This window comes from Salmo salar, chromosome ssa22 (genome assembly GCF_905237065.1).
Source record: "Salmo salar chromosome ssa22, Ssal_v3.1, whole genome shotgun sequence".
Taxonomy (NCBI): domain Eukaryota; kingdom Metazoa; phylum Chordata; class Actinopteri; order Salmoniformes; family Salmonidae; genus Salmo; species Salmo salar.
The window spans coordinates 51,405,564-51,426,172 of record NC_059463.1 but is presented as its reverse complement, the minus strand read 5'-3'; the positions used below and the strand labels follow the sequence as shown (position 1 = coordinate 51,426,172).

The 20,609-nt window shown below is 42.7% G+C and overlaps 1 protein-coding gene across 4 annotated transcripts in view; it reads left to right on the top strand.

The window, feature by feature from the left end:
- slc12a5a (solute carrier family 12 member 5a) overlaps window positions 1-20,609 on the top strand; it is a 340,288-nt gene that overhangs the window by 299,674 nt on the left and 20,005 nt on the right. For all 4 annotated transcript variants that reach the window (XM_045705395.1, XM_045705394.1, XM_045705397.1 and 1 more), the window contains exons 5-12: window positions 10,573-10,627; window positions 11,257-11,387; window positions 16,423-16,670; window positions 17,267-17,478; window positions 18,476-18,643; window positions 19,013-19,111; window positions 20,072-20,129; window positions 20,416-20,590. In XM_045705395.1, the coding sequence (XP_045561351.1) occupies window positions 10,573-10,627; window positions 11,257-11,387; window positions 16,423-16,670; window positions 17,267-17,478; window positions 18,476-18,643; window positions 19,013-19,111; window positions 20,072-20,129; window positions 20,416-20,590 (1,146 nt within the window). The remainder of the gene's footprint in view (window positions 1-10,572; window positions 10,628-11,256; window positions 11,388-16,422; window positions 16,671-17,266; window positions 17,479-18,475; window positions 18,644-19,012; window positions 19,112-20,071; window positions 20,130-20,415; window positions 20,591-20,609) is intronic.

Below are 20,609 nucleotides of genomic sequence, written 5' to 3'. Positions count from 1 at the left end.
CTGTTCTCTTCTCTCTCCCTCTCTCTTTAGACTATACTGACTGTTCTCTTCTCTCTCCCTCTCTCTTTAGACTATACTGACTGTTCTCTTCTCTCTCCCTCTCTCTTTAGACTATACTGACTGTTCTCTTCTCTCTCCTCTCTTTAGACTATACTGACTGTTCTCTTCTCTCTCCCTCTCTCTTTAGACTATACTGACTGTTCTCTTCTCTCTCCCTCTCTCTTTAGACTATACTGACTGTTCTATTCTCTCTCCCTCTCTCTTTAGACTATACTGACTGTTCTCTTCTCTCTCCCTCTCTCTTTAGACTATACTGACTGTTCTCTCTCCCTCTCTCTTTAGACTATACTGACTGTTCTCTTCTCTCTCCCTCTCTCTTTAGACTATACTGACTGTTCTCTTCTCTCTCCCTCTCTCTTTAGACTATACTGACTGTTCTCTTCTCTCTCCCTCTCTCTTTAGACTATACTGACTGTTCTCTTCTCTCTCCCTCTCTCTTTAGACTATACTGACTGCTCTCTCTCCCTCTCTCTTTAGACTATACTGACTGTTCTCTTCTCTCTCCCTCTCTCTTTAGACTATACTGACTGTTCTCTTCTCTCTCCCTCTCTCTTTAGACTATACTGACTGTTCTCTTCTCTCTCCCTCTCTCTTTAGACTATACTGACTGTTCTCTTTCTCTCTCTCTCTTTAGACTATACTGACTGTTCTCTTCTCTCTCCTCTCTCTTTAGACTATACTGACTGCTCTCTTCTCTCTCCCTCTCTCTTTAGACTATACTGACTGTTCTCTTCTCTCTCCCTCTCTCTTTAGACTATACTGACTGTTCTCTTCTCTCTCCCTCTCTCTTTAGACTATACTGACTGTTCTCTTCTCTCTCCCTCTCTCTTTAGACTATACTGACTGTTCTCTTCTCTCTCCCTCTCTCTTTAGACTATACTGACTGTTCTCTTCTCTCTCCCTCTCTCTTTAGACTATACTGACTGTTCTCTTCTCTCTCCCTCTCTCTTTAGACTATACTGACTGTTCTCTTCTCTCTCCCTCTCTCTTTAGACTATACTGACTGTTCTCTTCTCTCTCCCTCTCTCTTTAGACTATACTGACTGTTCTCTTCTCTCTCCCTCTCTCTTTAGACTATACTGACTGTTCTCTTCTCTCTCCCTCTCTCTTTAGACTATACTGACTGTTCTCTTCTCTCTCCCTCTCTCTTTAGACTATACTGACTGTTCTGTTCTCTCTCCCTCTCTCTTTAGACTATACTGACTGTTCTCTTCTCTCTCCCTCTCTCTTTAGACTATACTGACTGTTCTCTTCTCTCTCCCTCTCTCTTTAGACTATACTGACTGTTCTCTCTCCCCTCTCTCTTTAGACTATACTGACTGTTCTCTCTCCCTCTCTCTTTAGACTATACTGACTGTTCTCTTCTCTCTCCCTCTCTCTTTAGACTATACTGACTGTTCTCTTCTCTCTCCCTCTCTCTTTAGACTATACTGACTGTTCTCTTCTCTCTCCCTCTCTCTTTAGACTATACTGACTGTTCTCTTCTCTCTCCCTCTCTCTTTAGACTATACTGACTGTTCTCTTCTCTCTCCCTCTCTCTTTAGACTATACTGACTGTTCTCTCTCCCTCTCTCTTTAGACTATACTGACTGTTCTCTCTCCTCTCTCTTTAGACTATACTGACTGTTCTCTTCTCTCTCCCTCTCTCTTTAGACTATACTGACTGTTCTCTTCTCTCTCCCTCTCTCTTTAGACTATACTGACTGTTCTCTTCTCTCTCCCTCTCTCTTTAGACTATACTGACTGTTCTCTTCTCTCTCCCTCTCTCTTTAGACTATACTGACTGTTCTCTCTCCCTCTCTCTTTAGACTATACTGACTGTTCTATTCTCTCTCTTTAGACTATACTGACTGTTCTCTTCTCTCTCCCTCTCTCTTTAGACTATACTGACTGTTCTCTTCTCTCTCCCTCTCTCTTTAGACTATACTGACTGTTCTATTCTCTCTCCCTTTCTCTTTAGACTATACTGACTGTTCTCTCCTCTCTCCCTCTCTCTTTAGACTATACTGACTGTTCTCTCTCCCTCTCTCTTTAGACTATACTGACTGTTTTCTTCTCTCTCCCTCTCTCTTTAGACTATACTGACTGTTCTCTTCTCTCTCCCTCTCTTTTAGACTATACTGACTGTTCTCTTCTCTCTCCCTCTCTCTTTAGACTATACTGACTGTTCTCTTCTCTCTCCCTCTCTCTTTAGACTATACTGACTGTTCTCTTCTCTCTCCCTCTCTCTTTAGACTATACTGACTGTTCTATTCTCTCTCCCTCTCTCTTTAGACTATACTGACTGTTCTCTTCTCTCTCTCTTTTAGACTATACTGACTGTTCTCTTCTCTCTCCCTCTCTCTTTAGACTATACTGACTGTTCTCTCTCCCTCTCTCTTTAGACTATACTGACTGTTCTCTTCTCTCTCCCTCTCTCTTTAGACTATACTGACTGTTCTCTTCTCTCTCCCTCTCTCTTTAGACTATACTGACTGTTCTCTTCTCTCTCCCTCTCTCTTTAGACTATACTGACTGTTCTATTCTCTCTCTTTAGACTATACTGACTGTTCTCTCTCCCTCTCTCTTTAGACTATACTGACTGCTCTGTTCTCTCTCCCTCTCTCTTTAGACTATACTGACTGTTCTCTTCTCTCTCCCTCTCTCTTTAGACTATACTGACTGTTCTCTTCTCTCTCCCTCTCTCTTTAGACTATACTGACTGTTCTCTTCTCTCTCCCTCTCTCTTTAGACTATACTGACTGTTCTCTTCTCTCTCCCTCTCTCTTTAGACTATACTGACTGTTCTCTTCTCTCTCCCTCTCTCTTTAGACTATACTGACTGTTCTCTTCTCTCTCCCTCTCTCTTTAGACTATACTGACTGTTCTCTCTCCCTCTCTCTTTAGACTATACTGACTGTTCTCTTCTCTCTCCCTCTCTCTCTAGACTATACTGACTGTTCTATTCTCTCTCCCTCTCTCTTTAGACTATACTGACTGTTCTCTTCTCTCTCCCTCACTCTTTAGACTATACTGATTGTTCTATACTCTCTCTTTAGACTATACTGACGGCTCTGCTCTCTCTCCCTCTCTCTTTAGACTATACTGACTGCTCTGTTCTCTCTCCCTCTCTCTTTAGACTATACTGACTGCTCTGTTCTCTCTCCCTCTCTCTTTAGACTATACTGACTGTTCTCTTCTCTCTCCCTCTCTCTTTAGACTATACTGACTGTTCTCTTCTCTCTCCCCCTCTCTTAAAGACTATACTGACTGTTCTCTTCTCTCTCCCTCTCTCTCTAGACTATACTGACTGTTCTGTTCTCTCTCCCTCTCTCTTTAGACTATACTGACTGTTCTCTTCTCTCTCCCTCTCTCTTTAGACTATACTGACTGTTCTCTTCTCTCTCCCTCTCTCTTTAGACTATACTGACTGTTCTCTTCTCTCTCCCTCTCTCTCTAGACTATACTGACTGTTCTCTCTCCCTCTCTCTTTAGACTATACTGACTGTTCTCTTCTCTCTCCCTCTCTCTTTAGACTATACTGACTGTTCTCTTCTCTCTCCCTCTCTCTTTAGACTATACTGACTGTTCTATTCTCTCTCTTTAGACTATACTGACTGTTCTCTCTCCCTCTCTCTTTAGACTATACTGACTGTTCTCTTCTCTCTCCCTCTCTCTTTAGACTATACTGACTGTTCTCTCTCCCTCTCTCTTTAGACTATACTGACTGTTCTCTTCTCTCTCCCTCTCTCTTTAGACTATACTGACTGTTCTCTTCTCTCTCCCTCTCTCTTTAGACTATACTGACTGTTCTCTTCTCTCTCCCTCTCTCTCTAGACTATACTGACTGTTCTCTTCTCTCTCCCTCTCTCTTTAGACTATACTGACAGTTCTGTTCTCTCTCCCTCTCTCTTTAGACTATACTGACTGTTCTCTCTCCCTCTCTCTTTAGACTATACTGACTGTTCTGTTCTCTCTCCCTCTCTCTTTAGACTATACTGACTGTTCTGTTCTCTCTCCCTCTCTCTTTAGACTATACTGACTGTTCTCTTCTCTCTCCCTCTCTCTTTAGACTATACTGACTGTTCTCTCTCCCTCTCTCTTTAGACTATACTGACTGCTCTGTTCTCTCTCCCTCTCTCTTTAGACTATACTGACTGTTCTCTTCTCTCTCCCTCTCTCTTTAGACTATACTGACTGTTCTCTTCTCTCTCCCTCTCTCTTTAGACTATACTGACTGTTCTCTTCTCTCTCCCTCTCTCTTTAGACTATACTGACTGTTCTCTTCTCTCTCCCTCTCTCTTTAGACTATACTGACTGTTCTCTTCTCTCTCCCTCTCTCTTTAGACTATACTGACTGTTCTCTTCTCTCTCCCTCTCTCTTTAGACTATACTGACTGTTCTCTTCTCTCTCCCTCTCTCTTTAGACTATACTGACTGTTCTCTTCTCTCTCCCTCTCTCTTTAGACTATACTGACTGTTCTCTTCTCTCTCCCTCTCTCTTTAGACTATACTGACTGTTCTCTTCTCTCTCCCTCTCTCTTTAGACTATACTGACTGTTCTCTTCTCTCTCCCTCTCTCTTTAGACTATACTGACTGTTCTCTTCTCTCTCCCTCTCTCTTTAGACTATACTGACTGTTCTCTTCTCTCTCTCTCTTTAGACTATACTGACTGTTCTCTTCTCTCTCCCTCTCTCTTTAGACTATACTGACTGTTCTCTTCTCTCTCCCTCTCTCTTTAGACTATACTGACTGTTCTCTTCTCTCTCCCTCTCTCTTTAGACTATACTGACTGTTCTCTTCTCTCTCCCTCTCTCTTTAGACTATACTGACTGTTCTCTTCTCTCTCCCTCTCTCTTTAGACTATACTGACTGTTCTCTTCTCTCTCCCTCTCTCTTTAGACTATACTGACTGTTCTCTTCTCTCTCCCTCTCTCTTTAGACTATACTGACTGTTCTCTTCTCTCTCCCTCTCTCTTTAGACTATACTGACTGTTCTCTTCTCTCTCCCTCTCTCTTTAGACTATACTGACTGTTCTCTTCTCTCTCCCTCTCTCTTTAGACTATACTGACTGTTCTCTCTCCCTCTCTCTTTAGACTATACTGACTGTTCTATTCTCTCTCCCTCTCTCTTTAGACTATACTGACTGTTCTCTTCTCTCTCCCTCTCTCTTTAGACTATACTGACTGTTCTCTTCTCTCTCCCTCTCTCTTTAGACTATACTGACTGTTCTCTTCTCTCTCCCTCTCTCTTTAGACTATACTGACTGTTCTCTTCTCTCTCCCTCTCTCTTTAGACTATACTGACTGTTCTTTCTCTCTCCCTCTCTCTTTAGACTATACTGACTGTTCTCTTCTCTCTCCCTCTCTCTTTAGACTATACTGACTGTTCTCTTCTCTCTCCCTCTCTCTTTAGACTATACTGACTGTTCTCTTCTCTCTCCCTCTCTCTTTAGACTATACTGACTGTTCTCTTCTCTCTCCCTCTCTCTTTAGACTATACTGACTGTTCTCTTCTCTCTCCCTCTCTCTTTAGACTATACTGACTGTTCTCTTCTCTCTCCCTCTCTCTTTAGACTATACTGACTGTTCTCTTCTCTCTCCCTCTCTCTTTAGACTATACTGACTGTTCTCTTCTCTCTCCCTCTCTCTTTAGACTATACTGACTGTTCTCTTCTCTCTCCCTCTCTCTTTAGACTATACTGACTGTTCTCTTCTCTCTCCCTCTCTCTTTAGACTATACTGACTGTTCTCTTCTCTCTCCCTCTCTCTTTAGACTATACTGACTGTTCTCTCTCCCTCTCTCTTTAGACTATACTGACTGTTCTCTTCTCTCTCCCTCTCTCTTTAGACTATACTGACTGTTCTCTTCTCTCTCCCTCTCTCTTTAGACTATACTGACTGTTCTCTTCTCTCTCCCTCTCTCTTTAGACTATACTGACTGTTCTCTTCTCTCTCCCTCTCTCTTTAGACTATACTGACTGTTCTCTTCTCTCTCCTCTCTCTTTAGACTATACTGACTGTTCTCTTCTCTCTCCCTCTCTCTTTAGACTATACTGACTGTTCTCTTCTCTCTCCCTCTCTCTTTAGACTATACTGACTGTCTTCTCTCTCCCTCTCTCTTTAGACTATACTGACTGTTCTCTTCTCTCTCCCTCTCTCTTTAGACTATACTGACTGTTCTCTTCTCTCTCCCTCTCTCTTTAGACTATACTGACTGTTCTCTTCTCTCTCCCTCTCTCTTTAGACTATACTGACTGTTCTCTTCTCTCTCCCTCTCTCTTTAGACTATACTGACTGTTCTCTTCTCTCTCCCTCTCTCTTTAGACTATACTGACTGTTCTCTTCTCTCTCCCTCTCTCTTTAGACTATACTGACTGTTCTCTTCTCTCTCCCTCTCTCTTTAGACTATACTGACTGTTCTCTCTCCCTCTCTCTTTAGACTATACTGACTGTTCTCTTCTCTCTCCCTCTCTCTTTAGACTATACTGACTGTTCTCTTCTCTCTCCCTCTCTCTTTAGACTATACTGACTGTTCTCTTCTCTCTCCCTCTCTCTTTAGACTATACTGACTGTTCTCTCTCTCTCTCTCTTTAGACTATACTGACTGTTCTCTTCTCTCTCCCTCTCTCTTTAGACTATACTGACTGTTCTCTTCTCTCTCCCTCTCTCTTTAGACTATACTGACTGTTCTCTTCTCTCTCCCTCTCTCTTTAGACTATACTGACTGTTCTCTTCTCTCTCCCTCTCTCTTTAGACTATACTGACTGTTCTCTTCTCTCTCCCTCTCTCTTTAGACTATACTGACTGTTCTCTTCTCTCTCCCTCTCTCTTTAGACTATACTGACTGTTCTCTTCTCTCTCCCTCTCTCTTTAGACTATACTGACTGTTCTCTTCTCTCTCCCTCTCTCTTTAGACTATACTGACTGTTCTCTTCTCTCTCCCTCTCTCTTTAGACTATACTGACTGTTCTCTTCTCTCTCCCTCTCTCTTTAGACTATACTGACTGTTCTCTTCTCTCTCCCTCTCTCTTTAGACTATACTGACTGTTCTCTTCTCTCTCCCTCTCTCTTTAGACTATACTGACTGTTCTCTTCTCTCTCCCTCTCTCTTTAGACTATACTGACTGTTCTCTTCTCTCTCCCTCTCTCTTTAGACTATACTGACTGTTCTCTTCTCTCTCCCTCTCTCTTTAGACTATACTGACTGTTCTCTTCTCTCTCCCTCTCTCTTTAGACTATACTGACTGTTCTCTTCTCTCTCCCTCTCTCTTTAGACTATACTGACTGTTCTCTTCTCTCTCCCTCTCTCTTTAGACTATACTGACTGTTCTCTTCTCTCTCCCTCTCTCTTTAGACTATACTGACTGTTCTCTTCTCTCTCCCTCTCTCTTTAGACTATACTGACTGTTCTCTTCTCTCTCCCTCTCTCTTTAGACTATACTGACTGTTCTCTTCTCTCTCCCTCTCTCTTTAGACTATACTGACTGTTCTCTTCTCTCTCCCTCTCTCTTTAGACTATACTGACTGTTCTCTTCTCTCTCCCTCTCTCTTTAGACTATACTGACTGTTCTCTTCTCTCTCCCTCTCTCTTTAGACTATACTGACTGTTCTCTTCTCTCTCCCTCTCTCTTTAGACTATACTGACTGTTCTCTTCTCTCTCCCTCTCTCTTTAGACTATACTGACTGTTCTCTTCTCTCTCCCTCTCTCTTTAGACTATACTGACTGTTCTCTCTCCCTCTCTCTTTAGACTATACTGACTGTTCTCTTCTCTCTCCCTCTCTCTTTAGACTATACTGACTGTTCTCTTCTCTCTCCCTCTCTCTTTAGACTATACTGACTGTTCTCTTCTCTCTCCCTCTCTCTTTAGACTATACTGACTGTTCTCTTCTCTCTCCCTCTCTCTTTAGACTATACTGACTGTTCTCTTCTCTCTCCCTCTCTCTTTAGACTATACTGACTGTTCTCTTCTCTCTCCCTCTCTCTTTAGACTATACTGACTGTTCTCTTCTCTCTCCCTCTCTCTTTAGACTATACTGACTGTTCTCTTCTCTCTCCCTCTCTCTTTAGACTATACTGACTGTTCTCTTCTCTCTCCCTCTCTCTTTAGACTATACTGACTGTTCTCTTCTCTCTCCCTCTCTCTTTAGACTATACTGACTGTTCTCTTCTCTCTCCCTCTCTCTTTAGACTATACTGACTGTTCTCTTCTCTCTCCCTCTCTCTTTAGACTATACTGACTGTTCTCTTCTCTCTCCCTCTCTCTTTAGACTATACTGACTGTTCTCTTCTCTCTCCCTCTCTCTTTAGACTATACTGACTGTTCTCTTCTCTCTCCCTCTCTCTTTAGACTATACTGACTGTTCTCTTCTCTCTCCCTCTCTCTTTAGACTATACTGACTGTTCTCTTCTCTCTCCCTCTCTCTTTAGACTATACTGACTGTTCTCTTCTCTCTCCCTCTCTCTTTAGACTATACTGACTGTTCTCTTCTCTCTCCCTCTCTCTTTAGACTATACTGACTGTTCTCTTCTCTCTCCCTCTCTCTTTAGACTATACTGACTGTTCTCTTCTCTCTCCCTCTCTCTTTAGACTATACTGACTGTTCTCTTCTCTCTCCCTCTCTCTTTAGACTATACTGACTGTTCTCTTCTCTCTCCCTCTCTCTTTAGACTATACTGACTGTTCTCTTCTCTCTCCCTCTCTCTTTAGACTATACTGACTGTTCTCTTCTCTCTCCCTCTCTCTTTAGACTATACTGACTGTTTTCTCTCTCTCCCTCTCTCTTTAGACTATACTGACTGTTCTCTTCTCTCTCCCTCTCTCTTTAGACTATACTGACTGTTCTCTTCTCTCTCCCTCTCTCTTTAGACTATACTGACTGTTCTCTTCTCTCTCCCTCTCTCTTTAGACTATACTGACTGTTCTCTTCTCTCTCCCTCTCTCTTTAGACTATACTGACTGTTCTCTTCTCTCTCCCTCTCTCTTTAGACTATACTGACTGTTCTCTTCTCTCTCCCTCTCTCTTTAGACTATACTGACTGTTCTTCTCTCTCCCTCTCTCTTTAGACTATACTGACTGTTCTCTTCTCTCTCCCTCTCTCTTTAGACTATACTGACTGTTCTCTTCTCTCTCCCTCTCTCTTTAGACTATACTGACTGTTCTCTTCTCTCTCCCTCTCTCTTTAGACTATACTGACTGTTCTCTTCTCTCTCCCTCTCTCTTTAGACTATACTGACTGTTCTCTTCTCTCTCCCTCTCTCTTTAGACTATACTGACTGTTCTCTTCTCTCTCCCTCTCTCTTTAGACTATACTGACTGTTCTCTTCTCTCTCCCTCTCTCTTTAGACTATACTGACTGTTCTCTTCTCTCTCCCTCTCTCTTTAGACTATACTGACTGTTCTCTTCTCTCTCCCTCTCTCTTTAGACTATACTGACTGTTCTCTTCTCTCTCCCTCTCTCTTTAGACTATACTGACTGTTCTCTTCTCTCTCCCTCTCTCTTTAGACTATACTGACTGTTCTCTTCTCTCTCCCTCTCTCTTTAGACTATACTGACTGTTCTCTTCTCTCTCCCTCTCTCTTTAGACTATACTGACTGTTCTCTTCTCTCTCCCTCTCTCTTTAGACTATACTGACTGTTCTCTTCTCTCTCCCTCTCTCTTTAGACTATACTGACTGTTCTCTTCTCTCTCCCTCTCTCTTTAGACTATACTGACTGTTATGTTCTCTCTCCCTCTCTCTTTAGACTATACTGACTGTTCTCTTCTCTCTCCCTCTCTCTTTAGACTATACTGACTGTTCTATTCTCTCTCCCTCTCTCTTTAGACTATACTGACTGTTCTCTCTCCCTCTCTCTTTAGACTATACTGACTGCTCTCTCTCCCTCTCTCTTTAGACTATACTGACTGCTCTCTCTCCCTCTCTCTTTAGACTATACTGACTGCTCTCTCTCCCTCTCTCTTTAGACTATACTGACTGTTCTCTTCTCTCTCCCTCTCTCTTTAGACTATACTGACTGTTCTCTTCTCTCTCCCTCTCTCTTTAGACTATACTGACAGTTCTGTTCTCTCTCCCTCTCTCTTTAGACTATACTGACTGTTCTCTTCTCTCTCCCTCTCTCTTTAGACTATACTGACTGCTCTCCTGTCTCTCCCTCTCTCTTTAGACTATACTGACTGTTCTCTTCTCTCTCCCTCTCTCTTTAGACTATACTGACTGTTCTCTTCTCTCTCCCTCTCTCTTTAGACTATACTGACTGTTCTATTCTCTCTCTCTCTCTCTTTAGACTATACTGACTGTTCTATTCTCTCTCTCCCTCTCTCTTTAGACTATACTGACTGCTCTGTTCTCTCTCCCTCTCTCTTTAGACTATACTGACTGTTCTCTTCTCTCTCCCTCTCTCTTTAGACTATACTGACTGTTCTCTTCTCTCTCCCTCTCTCTTTAGACTATACTGACTGTTCTCTTCTCTCTCCCTCTCTCTTTAGACTATACTGACTGTTCTCTTCTCTCTCCCCTCTCTCTTTAGACTATGCTGACTGCAATCTCCATGAGTGCCATTGCCACCAATGGTGTTGTTCCAGGTGGGTGAACATGCGTTGGCATCCGGCCTCGCTATCGGGACTACTACTTCTACTAAAGAGCTTGTTTTGGCTCAAAAATGCATATCCATCGTTTTAGCCCTAGCAACGCTATAATATTAGTCACGTCCAGACTCCTGGGACCCAACATGAAACGTATATGGCTGTGTTTATATGTTTAGAGAAGTTATCTAATAATCACGCCTCATCCTGGCTTACTCACCCCTTGGTTAGCTGAGATCAGAGGTGAGAGGAAATGACATGCTTGGGCAGTGGAGTAACAATGTAGCCACCATTTTGTGGTGTAAATCTGGGTCATGTTCATTAGGCACCAAATGTAGAAAATGGGCTGAAATAGGGAGGGACTGCCTGGACCTGTCCAATAAGAAACACTCATTTTCATTTCCCAAAGTCAGAGACCCTGCTCTGATTGGAGAATAGCAGGGTTTGGGTCATTTACATTTAACATGACATGAAATACAGTGATGCTTTAAAATTAGAAATTCACACACATCATTCCAAATCCATGTAATTTCAAATCAGTTAATTTGAGATGCAGTTTGTATACAAACTGTAATTTAAAAGTACAATATGTCATTGAAAGAGTGTGTGTATTTATTTGCTGTCTGCAGCTGGAGGATCCTACTACATGATCTCCCGTTCTCTGGGGCCTGAGTTTGGGGGCGCCGTGGGCATTTGTTTCTACCTGGGAACAACGTTTGCTGGGGCCATGTACATCCTGGGGTCCATCGAACTCTTACTGGTAAGAACCTGGGCTTGAAATAATGATCTTTCTTTCTATCTATCTATCCATCTCTCTCTCTCTCTCTCTCTCTCTCTCTCTCTCTCTCTCTCTCTCTCTCCCTCTCTTTCGATCTCTCCTTCTCTCTCTCCCTCTCTCTCTCTCTCCCTCTCTTTCCATCTCTCTCTCTCTCTCTCTCCCTCTCTTTCTATCTCTCCTTCTCTCTCTCTCTATCTCTCCTTCTCTCTCTCCCTCTCTTTCTGTCTCTCTCTCTCCCTCTGATTGTGTGTGCGTGTATCTGTCTGTTTATCTTTTCTTCTCTCTTTCTGTCTGCCCATCTCGCTCTCACTTTCTTTGGTTCAGTCCTGTCTTTGTGCATGTCCTCCTGTCCCTCTTAATTTGTCTGTCTTTATTTCTCTTTATCCTGCTTTGATGCTATTTTCTCCCTCTCCAACTGTCCACAATTAATTATAATAAATATAAAGATCTTTCATCGTTGTCTGTCCCCCTCCCTCTCTTTTTCCACACTGATTCTCCCTCTCCCTGTCCCCCTCCCTCTCTTTTTCCACACTGATTCTCCCTCTCCCTGTCCCCCTCCCTCTCTTTTTCCACACTGTTTCTCCCTCTCCCTGTCCCCCTCCCTCTCTTTTTCCACACTGTTTCTCCCTCTCCCTGTCCCCCTCCCTCTCTTTTTCCACACTGATTCTCCCTCTCCCTGTCCCCCTCCCTCTCTTTTTCCACACTGTTTCTCCCTCTCCCTGTCCCCCTCCCTCTCTTTTTCCACACTGATTCCTCCTCTCCCTGTCGCTCCTCTCTCTTGGATTAAGAGCTGAGTAATTATGTAAATTCTGCATAAAGGAGAGAAAGCCATTGGCAGAATAATGAGACCATTCGTTGAAACTGCCATCACTTTGGTCCAGTGTTATCTACACACTAGGGGTGCATCTCAATTGTATTTCCTTGATTCCTCTCCTCCTCTTTCCTTGTCTTCCTCTCAATATGCATTGGAGGTCTGAGGTTTCTCCACTCAGACTATCTCCTCTCACACATTTTGACAAGGAGGCGAGGCGAGAGCACGCAACGACATCACTATCACCAAAAGCAACAACAGTGAAATACATCAAAGGCTGTGAGTGTGACAGGCTTGTGATGCTGAAAATACAGCGACCATTATACCTGCGCACTCCATGTAGGAGAGCAGACTTTTTGTAAAACACAAAGACAGAAGTCACACACAGCATGATGTTAAAGAGTAAGTAGCCTGTTCACTCAGACATAATAAGCCAGTAGGTTCCAATCATTATTTTCAGAGATAGCTAGCTAACAACAGCAAGCGAGCTGCAATAAAATAAAACAAAAACAGTTCCACTCACCAAATTATGATCATTTGAAACTTAACTTGTTGTTGAAAGTTAATCTTGAAAAGGGAGAAGTTAACAAATTAGCAACAACATCCTCTTTGATAACACCTGCTGCTGCTGCACACAAGCCTACAACAAAATCTAGCAAAACCGTGGGAAAACTGCTGGTCAGTTTTGCACAGTGACCTGTCAGCCTTCGAGAAGGTGGAAGTTTCCATACGTTTTTGTAAAAATGGTAGAACCCATTACAAATCAAAATGTGATTGGTTGATTCCACTGTCACTCCAGAATTCTGCCCTTAAGGTGTCTGCATACATAGGTTTGCTAGGCGAAGAGAACGTCTGAGCCTCGCATACTCCCTTAAAAGACCTTGACTTGAAAAATGAGAAAGAAACTGCAATATTACTGTTTGTTCCTTTTGAGACGCCGTATCAACAACATAGCCAGTGTACGCTTCCTCAAAATAGTCAGAATTAATCTAAGATAAATCAAGAAATCTGAATTGAATTTGTATGTTTTTGCAAAGGCGGTCTTAGTCGCCCAATTTTACATCTAACTAAGATGTTTGGTGCAGTATTTCTTGTTGAACGACAACAAACACTTCATTGAAGAATCCCTTCCATAGTTCCCCATCACCGAAGAAGGGGCATAGACTTCACCAAACTTTGACTTGCCTCAAGAAAAAAATGTGTGCACGACCAGCTGAACAAACAAAAACGTCACAGAATTTCCTCTGTGGAAAGGGTTCTACACGGACCCCTAAAGGGTTCTACCTGGAACCAAAAGGGTTCTACCTGGAACCAAAATGTGTTCTTCAAAGGGTTCTCCTATGGGGACAGCTGAAGAACCCTTTTAGGTTTTAGATAGTATATTTTTTTTCTAAGAGAACACTAAAGAAAAATCCTGATTGGATTACATTTTTTATTCTCAGTTGTAACCCTTTCCTTTTAACACAAACTGAAGATATTCAATCAGAATATCATTGAAAATAATAATATAATTAGAATATAATTGAAAAGATAAAGTATCATTAAAACAAATGTATTTATTTAAAAAATACAAAAATTATTTTAGAAATCCTAGAAGGATCCCCACTGACAGTTCCCCACTACAAACCATGTGTTGTGGCTTTCTGTTCCGTTTGTCTTACATTGATTGGCTTGAAAGTATGGAAGAGGAAGAACACTTTATTAAAGATGTATTAGGACGGCATGTCTGACTAGGTGTACTCTATTTAATAGCTACAGTTGAAGTCGAAGGTTTACATACACCTTAGCCAAATACATTTAAACTCAGGTTTTCACAATTTCTGACATTTAATCCTAGTAAAAATTCCCTGTCTTAGGTCAGTTAGGATCACCACTTTATTTTAAGAATGTGAAATGTCAGAATAATAATGGAGAGAATGATTTATTTCAGCTTTTATTTCTTTCATCACATTCCCAGTGGGTCAGAAGTTTACATACACACAATTAGTATTTGGTGGAATTGCCTTTAAATTGTTTAACTTGGGTCAAACGTTTCAGGTAGCCTTCCACAAGCTTCCCACGGTAAGTTGGGTGGATTTTGGCCCGTTCTTCCTGACAGAGCTGGTGTAACTGAGTCAGGTTTGTAAGCCTCCTTGCTCGCACACACTTCTTCAGTTCTGCCCACAAAGGTCAGGGCTTTGTGATGGCCACTCCAATACCTTGACTTTGCTGACCTTAAGCCATTTTGCCACAACTTTGGAAGTATGCTTGGGGTCATTGCCCATTTGGAAGACCCATTTGCGACCAAGCTTTAACTTCCTGACTGATGTCTTGAGATGTTGCTTCAATATATCCACATAATTGTCCTGCCTCATGATGCTATCTATTTTGTGAAGTACACCAGTCCCTCCTGCAGCAAAGCACCCCCACAACATGATGCTGCCACCCCAGTGCTTCATGGTTGGGATGGTGTTCTTTGGCTTGCAAGTCTCCCTCTTTTTCCTCCAAACATAACGATGGTCATTATGGCCAAACAGTTCTATTTTTGTTTCATCAGACCAGAGGACATTTCTCCAAAAAGTACGATCTTTGTCCCCATGTGCAGTTGCAAACCGTAGTCTGGCTTTTTTATGTCGGTTTTGGAGCAGTGGCTTCTTCCTTGCTGAGCGGCCTTTCAGGTTATGTCGATATAGGACTCGTTTTACTGTGGATATAGGTACTTTTGTACCCGTTTCCTCCAGCATCTTCAAGGTCCTTTGCTGTTGTTCTGGGATTGATTTGCACTTTTCGCACTAAAGTCCGTTAATCTCTAGGAGACAGAACGCGTCTCCTTCCTGAGCGGTATGACGGCTGTGTGGTCCCATGGTGTTTATACTTGCGTACTATTGTTTGTACAGATGAACGTGGTACCTTCAGGCGTTTGGAAATTGCTCCCAAGGATGAACCAGACTTGTGGAGGTCTACAATTCTTTTTCTGAAGTCTTGGCTGATTTCTTTTGATTTTCCCATGATGTCAAGCAAAGAGGCACTGAGCTTGAAGGTAGGCCTTGAAATACATCCACAGGTACACCTACAATTGACTCAAATGATGTCAATTAGCCTATCAGAAGCTTCTAAAGCCATGACATCATTTTCTGGAATTTTCCAAACTGTTTAAAGGCACAGTCAACTTAATGTATGTAAACTTCTGACCCACTGGAATTGTGATACAGTGAATTATAAGTGAAATAATCTGTCTGTACACAATTGTTGGAAAAATTACTTGTGTCATGCACACAGTAGACATCCTAACCAACTTGCCAAAACTATAGTTTGTTAACAAGAAATTTGTGGAGTGGTTGAAAAATGAGTTTTAATGACTCCAACCTAAGTGTATGTAAACTTCCGACTTCAACTGTATAAACGGCATCTAAATGTGGGATACTTAGTCAGTTGTACAACTGAATGCATTCAACCGAAATGTGTCTTCCACATATAACCCAACCCCTCTGAATCAGATCATTATATTTATTTTACCAGGTAAATTGACTGAGAACACATTCTCATTTACAGCATCAACCTGGGGAATAGTTACAGGGGAGAGGAGGGGGATGAATGAGCCAATTGGAAGATGGGGATGATTAGGTGACCATATGAGGGCCAGATTGGGAATTTAGCCAGGACACCAGGGTTTACACCCCTACTCCTACAATACGTTTCATGGGATCTTTAGTGACCACAGAGAGTCAGGACACCCATTTAATTAACATCCCATCCTAAGTACAGCACCCTAACACAGGGCAATGTCCCGAATCACTGCCCTGGGGCATTGGGATATTTTTTTAGACCAGAGAAAAGAGTATCTCCTACTGGCCCTCCAACACCACTTCCTGCATCATCTGGTCTCCCGTCTAAGGACAGACCAGGAACAACCCTGCTTAGCTTCAGAGGCAAGCCAGGAGTGGGATGCAGGGTGGTATGCTGCTGGCAAATAATGATAGGGCAATTACAGGTTTTATGATTTCATTAACGGCAAAGCTATTTTTATATTTTTATATTTTTTGAGTGACCCGTGATAAGATATAATGGTGATTGATTTAGAACAGGAATCCCATGCTTGGGTTGTTCAAGCCTCTATTTGAAAGGATTTAACGGGAGCGTCAGATTCTGTGTTTCTACAGTTGATCTAGTTCTCCCTCTCCTCCTCCCTCTCCCTCTCCCTCTCCCCCTTCCCCTCCCCCCTCACAGGTCTACATCCTCCCCCAGGCTGCCATTTTTAAGATGGAGGGTCTGGAGGGGGCCGAGGCGGAGGCGGCGATGCTTAACAACATGCGTGTGTATGGCACCATTGTGCTCAGTTTCATGGCCACGGTGGTGTTTGTGGGGGTCAAGTACGTCAACAAGTTAGCCTTGCTCTTCCTGGCCTGCGTCATCCTGTCCATTCTGGCTGTGTACGCTGGAGTCATCAAGACGGCCATCGAGCCACCTGACTTTCCGTAAGGAACCCTACTGTTTAATTAGCCTGGTTCCAAGTCTGTTTGTGCTGTCTTGCCAACTCCTACGGTCATTGTCACATGAGAATGACCATAGGAGTTGGATAGAAAGCACAGACAGATCTGGGACGAGGCTACTCTTCAATATTGAGGCTGATCCAAACTTGAAGAATATAGGTGTGATGTGAATTATGTTTCATGTAAATCATTTATTGATCAATTTTTGCCAGATATTTGGGGTTTGAGACTGTAAATGGCAGATACATTCATGCCATGCTAGAAATGTACACATTAAAACACATGTTCACCCATTTTAAGATGATTTGAAGGACAGTATATTTAAAATAGAAATGATATTCACAGCACTTAAGCAGATGGGTTAAATAGAACATATTCATCTTGTGTGACATGTTCAGTAGGAAGGACTCTACTGTTCATTATGGGGACTGATTCCCACAGGCTTGTGCTATCTCTCAAAGCCAATGCCTAGGCTTCGGCTCAGGTGGCTAACTCAGTCTAAAGTCGTTTTCAAGAGTTGGACGGGCTTCGAATCCCGGTCGGTCCCACTGACACACTAACACATCTCCCCTGCTGTGCAGAGTGTGTCTGCTGGGTAATCGCCCGCTGATCTCCAAAGGGTTCGACGTGTGCGCCAAAACATTGGAGAGTGGCAACGGCACGGTCACCACCAAGCTGTGGAATGTCTTCTGCGACTCGCCCTTCCTCAACGCCACCTGCGACGAGTACTTTGTCAACAACAACGTGTCCTTCATCCAGGGCATCCCTGGAGTCATGAGCGGCATCCTCAAAGGTGAACAAACACAAGCTATTGGTCCTCTGTGGCTCAGTTGGTATAGCTTGCAACACCAGGATCGTGGGCTTGATTCCCGCTGTGGTCACCCATACGTAAAATGTTTGCAAGCATGACTGAAGGTCGTTTTGAATAAAATAGTTTGCTAAAATGCTAATGTTATGTTACTATTTACTTTTTCTTTCTAAACAGTTTCACCTACAGCACAATTGTTCTGGTCTCCCTAGACTCAGGTCACTGTATCTACAGTACAAATAACATGTATTGATCTGGTCCCCCTAGACTCAGGTCACTGTATCTACAGTACAAATAACATGTATTATTCTGGTCCCCCTAGACTCAGGTCACTGTATCTACAGTACAAATAACATGTATTGATCTGGTCCCCCTAGACTCAGGTCACTGTATCTACAGTACAAATAACATGTATTATTCTGGTCCCCCTAGACTCAGGTCACTGTATCTACAGTACAAATAACATGTATTATTCTGGTCCCCCTAGACTCAGGTCACTGTATCTACAGTACAAATAACATGTATTATTCTGGTCCCCCTAGACTCAGGTCACTGTATCTACAGTACAAATAACATGTATTATTCTGGTCCCCCTAGACTCAGGTCACTGTATATACAGTACAAATAACATGTATTATTCTGGTCCCCCTAGACTCAGGTCACTGTATATACAGTACAAATAACATGTATTATGCTGGTCCCCCTAGACTCAGGTCACTGTATATACAGTACACATGCTTACACACACTTGCGGGAAACATACAATTTCATTACTTGGAATTTCTGTTAGCCCTCTTGGATCTCTAAGATCTTGTGCTCCTGGGAACTTAAGGTCAAGCGATTTTAAATGATATTGATGTATCTAATCTCTCTCTCCTCATCTCCCTTACCTTCCCCTCTCTCTCCCTCTCCTCCCTCATTCCCTGTTTCCTTCTTCCTCCCCCCTCTCTTTTTTCCTCTCCCCCCACCCCCTCACACACAGAGAACCTATTTGGGAATTACCTGGAGAAGGGGGATCTGGTGGCTAAGAAGGGGATTGCGACTGTGGAGGGCCCTGATGACACTCTGACCAACTCCAACCGTTACGTCCTGGCCGACATCACCAGCTTCTTCACCCTGCTGGTCGGAATCTACTTCCCCTCCGTCACAGGTCAGCTGACAGGAAGAGACAGAGGGTTGACTCTCAAAAGTAATTTCCCTCGATTCCTCGTATCCTCAAAGGGTGAATTCACCAAAGGTGAATCTTGAGAAGGAGAGAGGACACAAGCAATCAAGGGAAAATACTTTTGAGGTTCAGCTTTTGTTTTGTTTTTCTATCTAGGGGGGTATGGGAGATGTACATCAATTCATTGGAAGATTGAAAGGATAAAGTAAAAGATTCATCTGATGTGAGAATTTCTTCAACACAAAAAAGCAGCTGTTTGTTATTAGAAGGATAATGTTGTTGTGTTGTTCAGTTGTAGTAATTTCACAAAATGAGAGTTCCTTCTACAGCGACCTCTCTACTTGTGTGTCACAGGGATCATGGCCGGATCAAACCGCTCAGGGGATCTACGCGACGCTCAGAAGTCCATCCCCATCGGCACTATCATGGCCATCACCACTACCTCAATAGTGTGTATCCTTTTTTTATTTAACTAGCCTCATACTGGTCCACTTCTGAAGTCAGTGGGCTAGTGCACGCTACTTATAGCTGTGGATCACATGTTTCTGTCAATAGTGAAATACCTCTATTTTATATGAAAACTTTTGGTATTTTACTTGCCAACATAAATACATACAATTTAGGTTGAATTGAGCTTATTGAGCCTCAAGCTTGTTACTGTATGTTACGAATGATATCCATGTTGCTCGTCATCTCAAGTTGTCACGGTTGTCGTAGGAATGAGCGGACCAAAGTGCAGCGTGTGTGTCGTTCCACATTTTATTTATACTGTGAAACTATGCAATACATACACAAACTAAAGAACAAAAAAACAACAAACCGTGACGCAGAGGTGAAACATACACTAACTCAAAAACAATCTCCCACAAACCCAGGTGGGACAAACACCAACTTAAATATGACCTCCAATTAGAGACAACGATGACCAGCTGCCTCTAATTGGAGATCATCTCAAACAAAGCCCAACATAGAAATACAAAAACTAGAACAACCCAACATAGAAATACAAAACTAGAACATAACAACATAGAAAAAACTAAACTAGAAAAACCCCTGTCACGCCCTGACCTACTCTACCATAGAAAATAACAGCTTACCATGGTCAGGACGTGACACAAGTGACCATTACAGGACAAAGCAATCAATCATGTATAAAAATACATCAGACATAACCCAACAATAACCGCACTGTCGAACCCTTATTATCTCAATGCAGCACTGTAAACTCAGTGTGCAGATATAAAACAGATATGTGAGAATATGTCCCTATGTGCTATGGTTGTCTGTCTGTCTGTCTGTCTGTCTGTCTGTCTGTCTGTCTGTCTGTCTGTCTGTCTGTCTGTCTGTCTGTCTGTCTGTCTGTCTGTCTGTCTGTCTGTCTGTCTGTCTGTCTTCCTTAATGTGACCTTATAGACATGTCAGCTGTGGTCCTGTTTGGTGCCTGCATCGAGGGAGTGGTCCTTAGAGACAAGTAAGTTATGGATAAGAAGTTCATATTTCTCAGTCAACCTTTTCCAGTGCTGAGGTACTTCGGTGAGGGAGGCCATACCTGGGCTGTATATAACTGAAAAAGTTTTTAAACATTTTGCAACGGAAAACGAAAATGATCACTTTTAATTGCAATAGTAGACCAGGTAGTCCCTCCATGTTTCAGTCAGTTTTCTTCCATTTGGTGTGTAATGAATAGGATCCTGGTAATTGGCTCTCCTACCTTTCTCCATTTCTGATCGGCTGGATGTCATGTCCATCTCCCTCAGGTTTGGGGAGGGCGTCAATGGCAACCTGGTCATTGGCACCTTGGCCTGGCCGTCACCGTGGGTTATTGTCATTGGCTCCTTCTTCTCCACCTGTGGGGCGGGGCTTCAGAGCTTGACGGGTGCTCCGCGTCTCATGCAGGCCATCTCCAGGGACGGTGTCGTGCCCATCCTACGGGTCAGTCTGTCATTGTCAA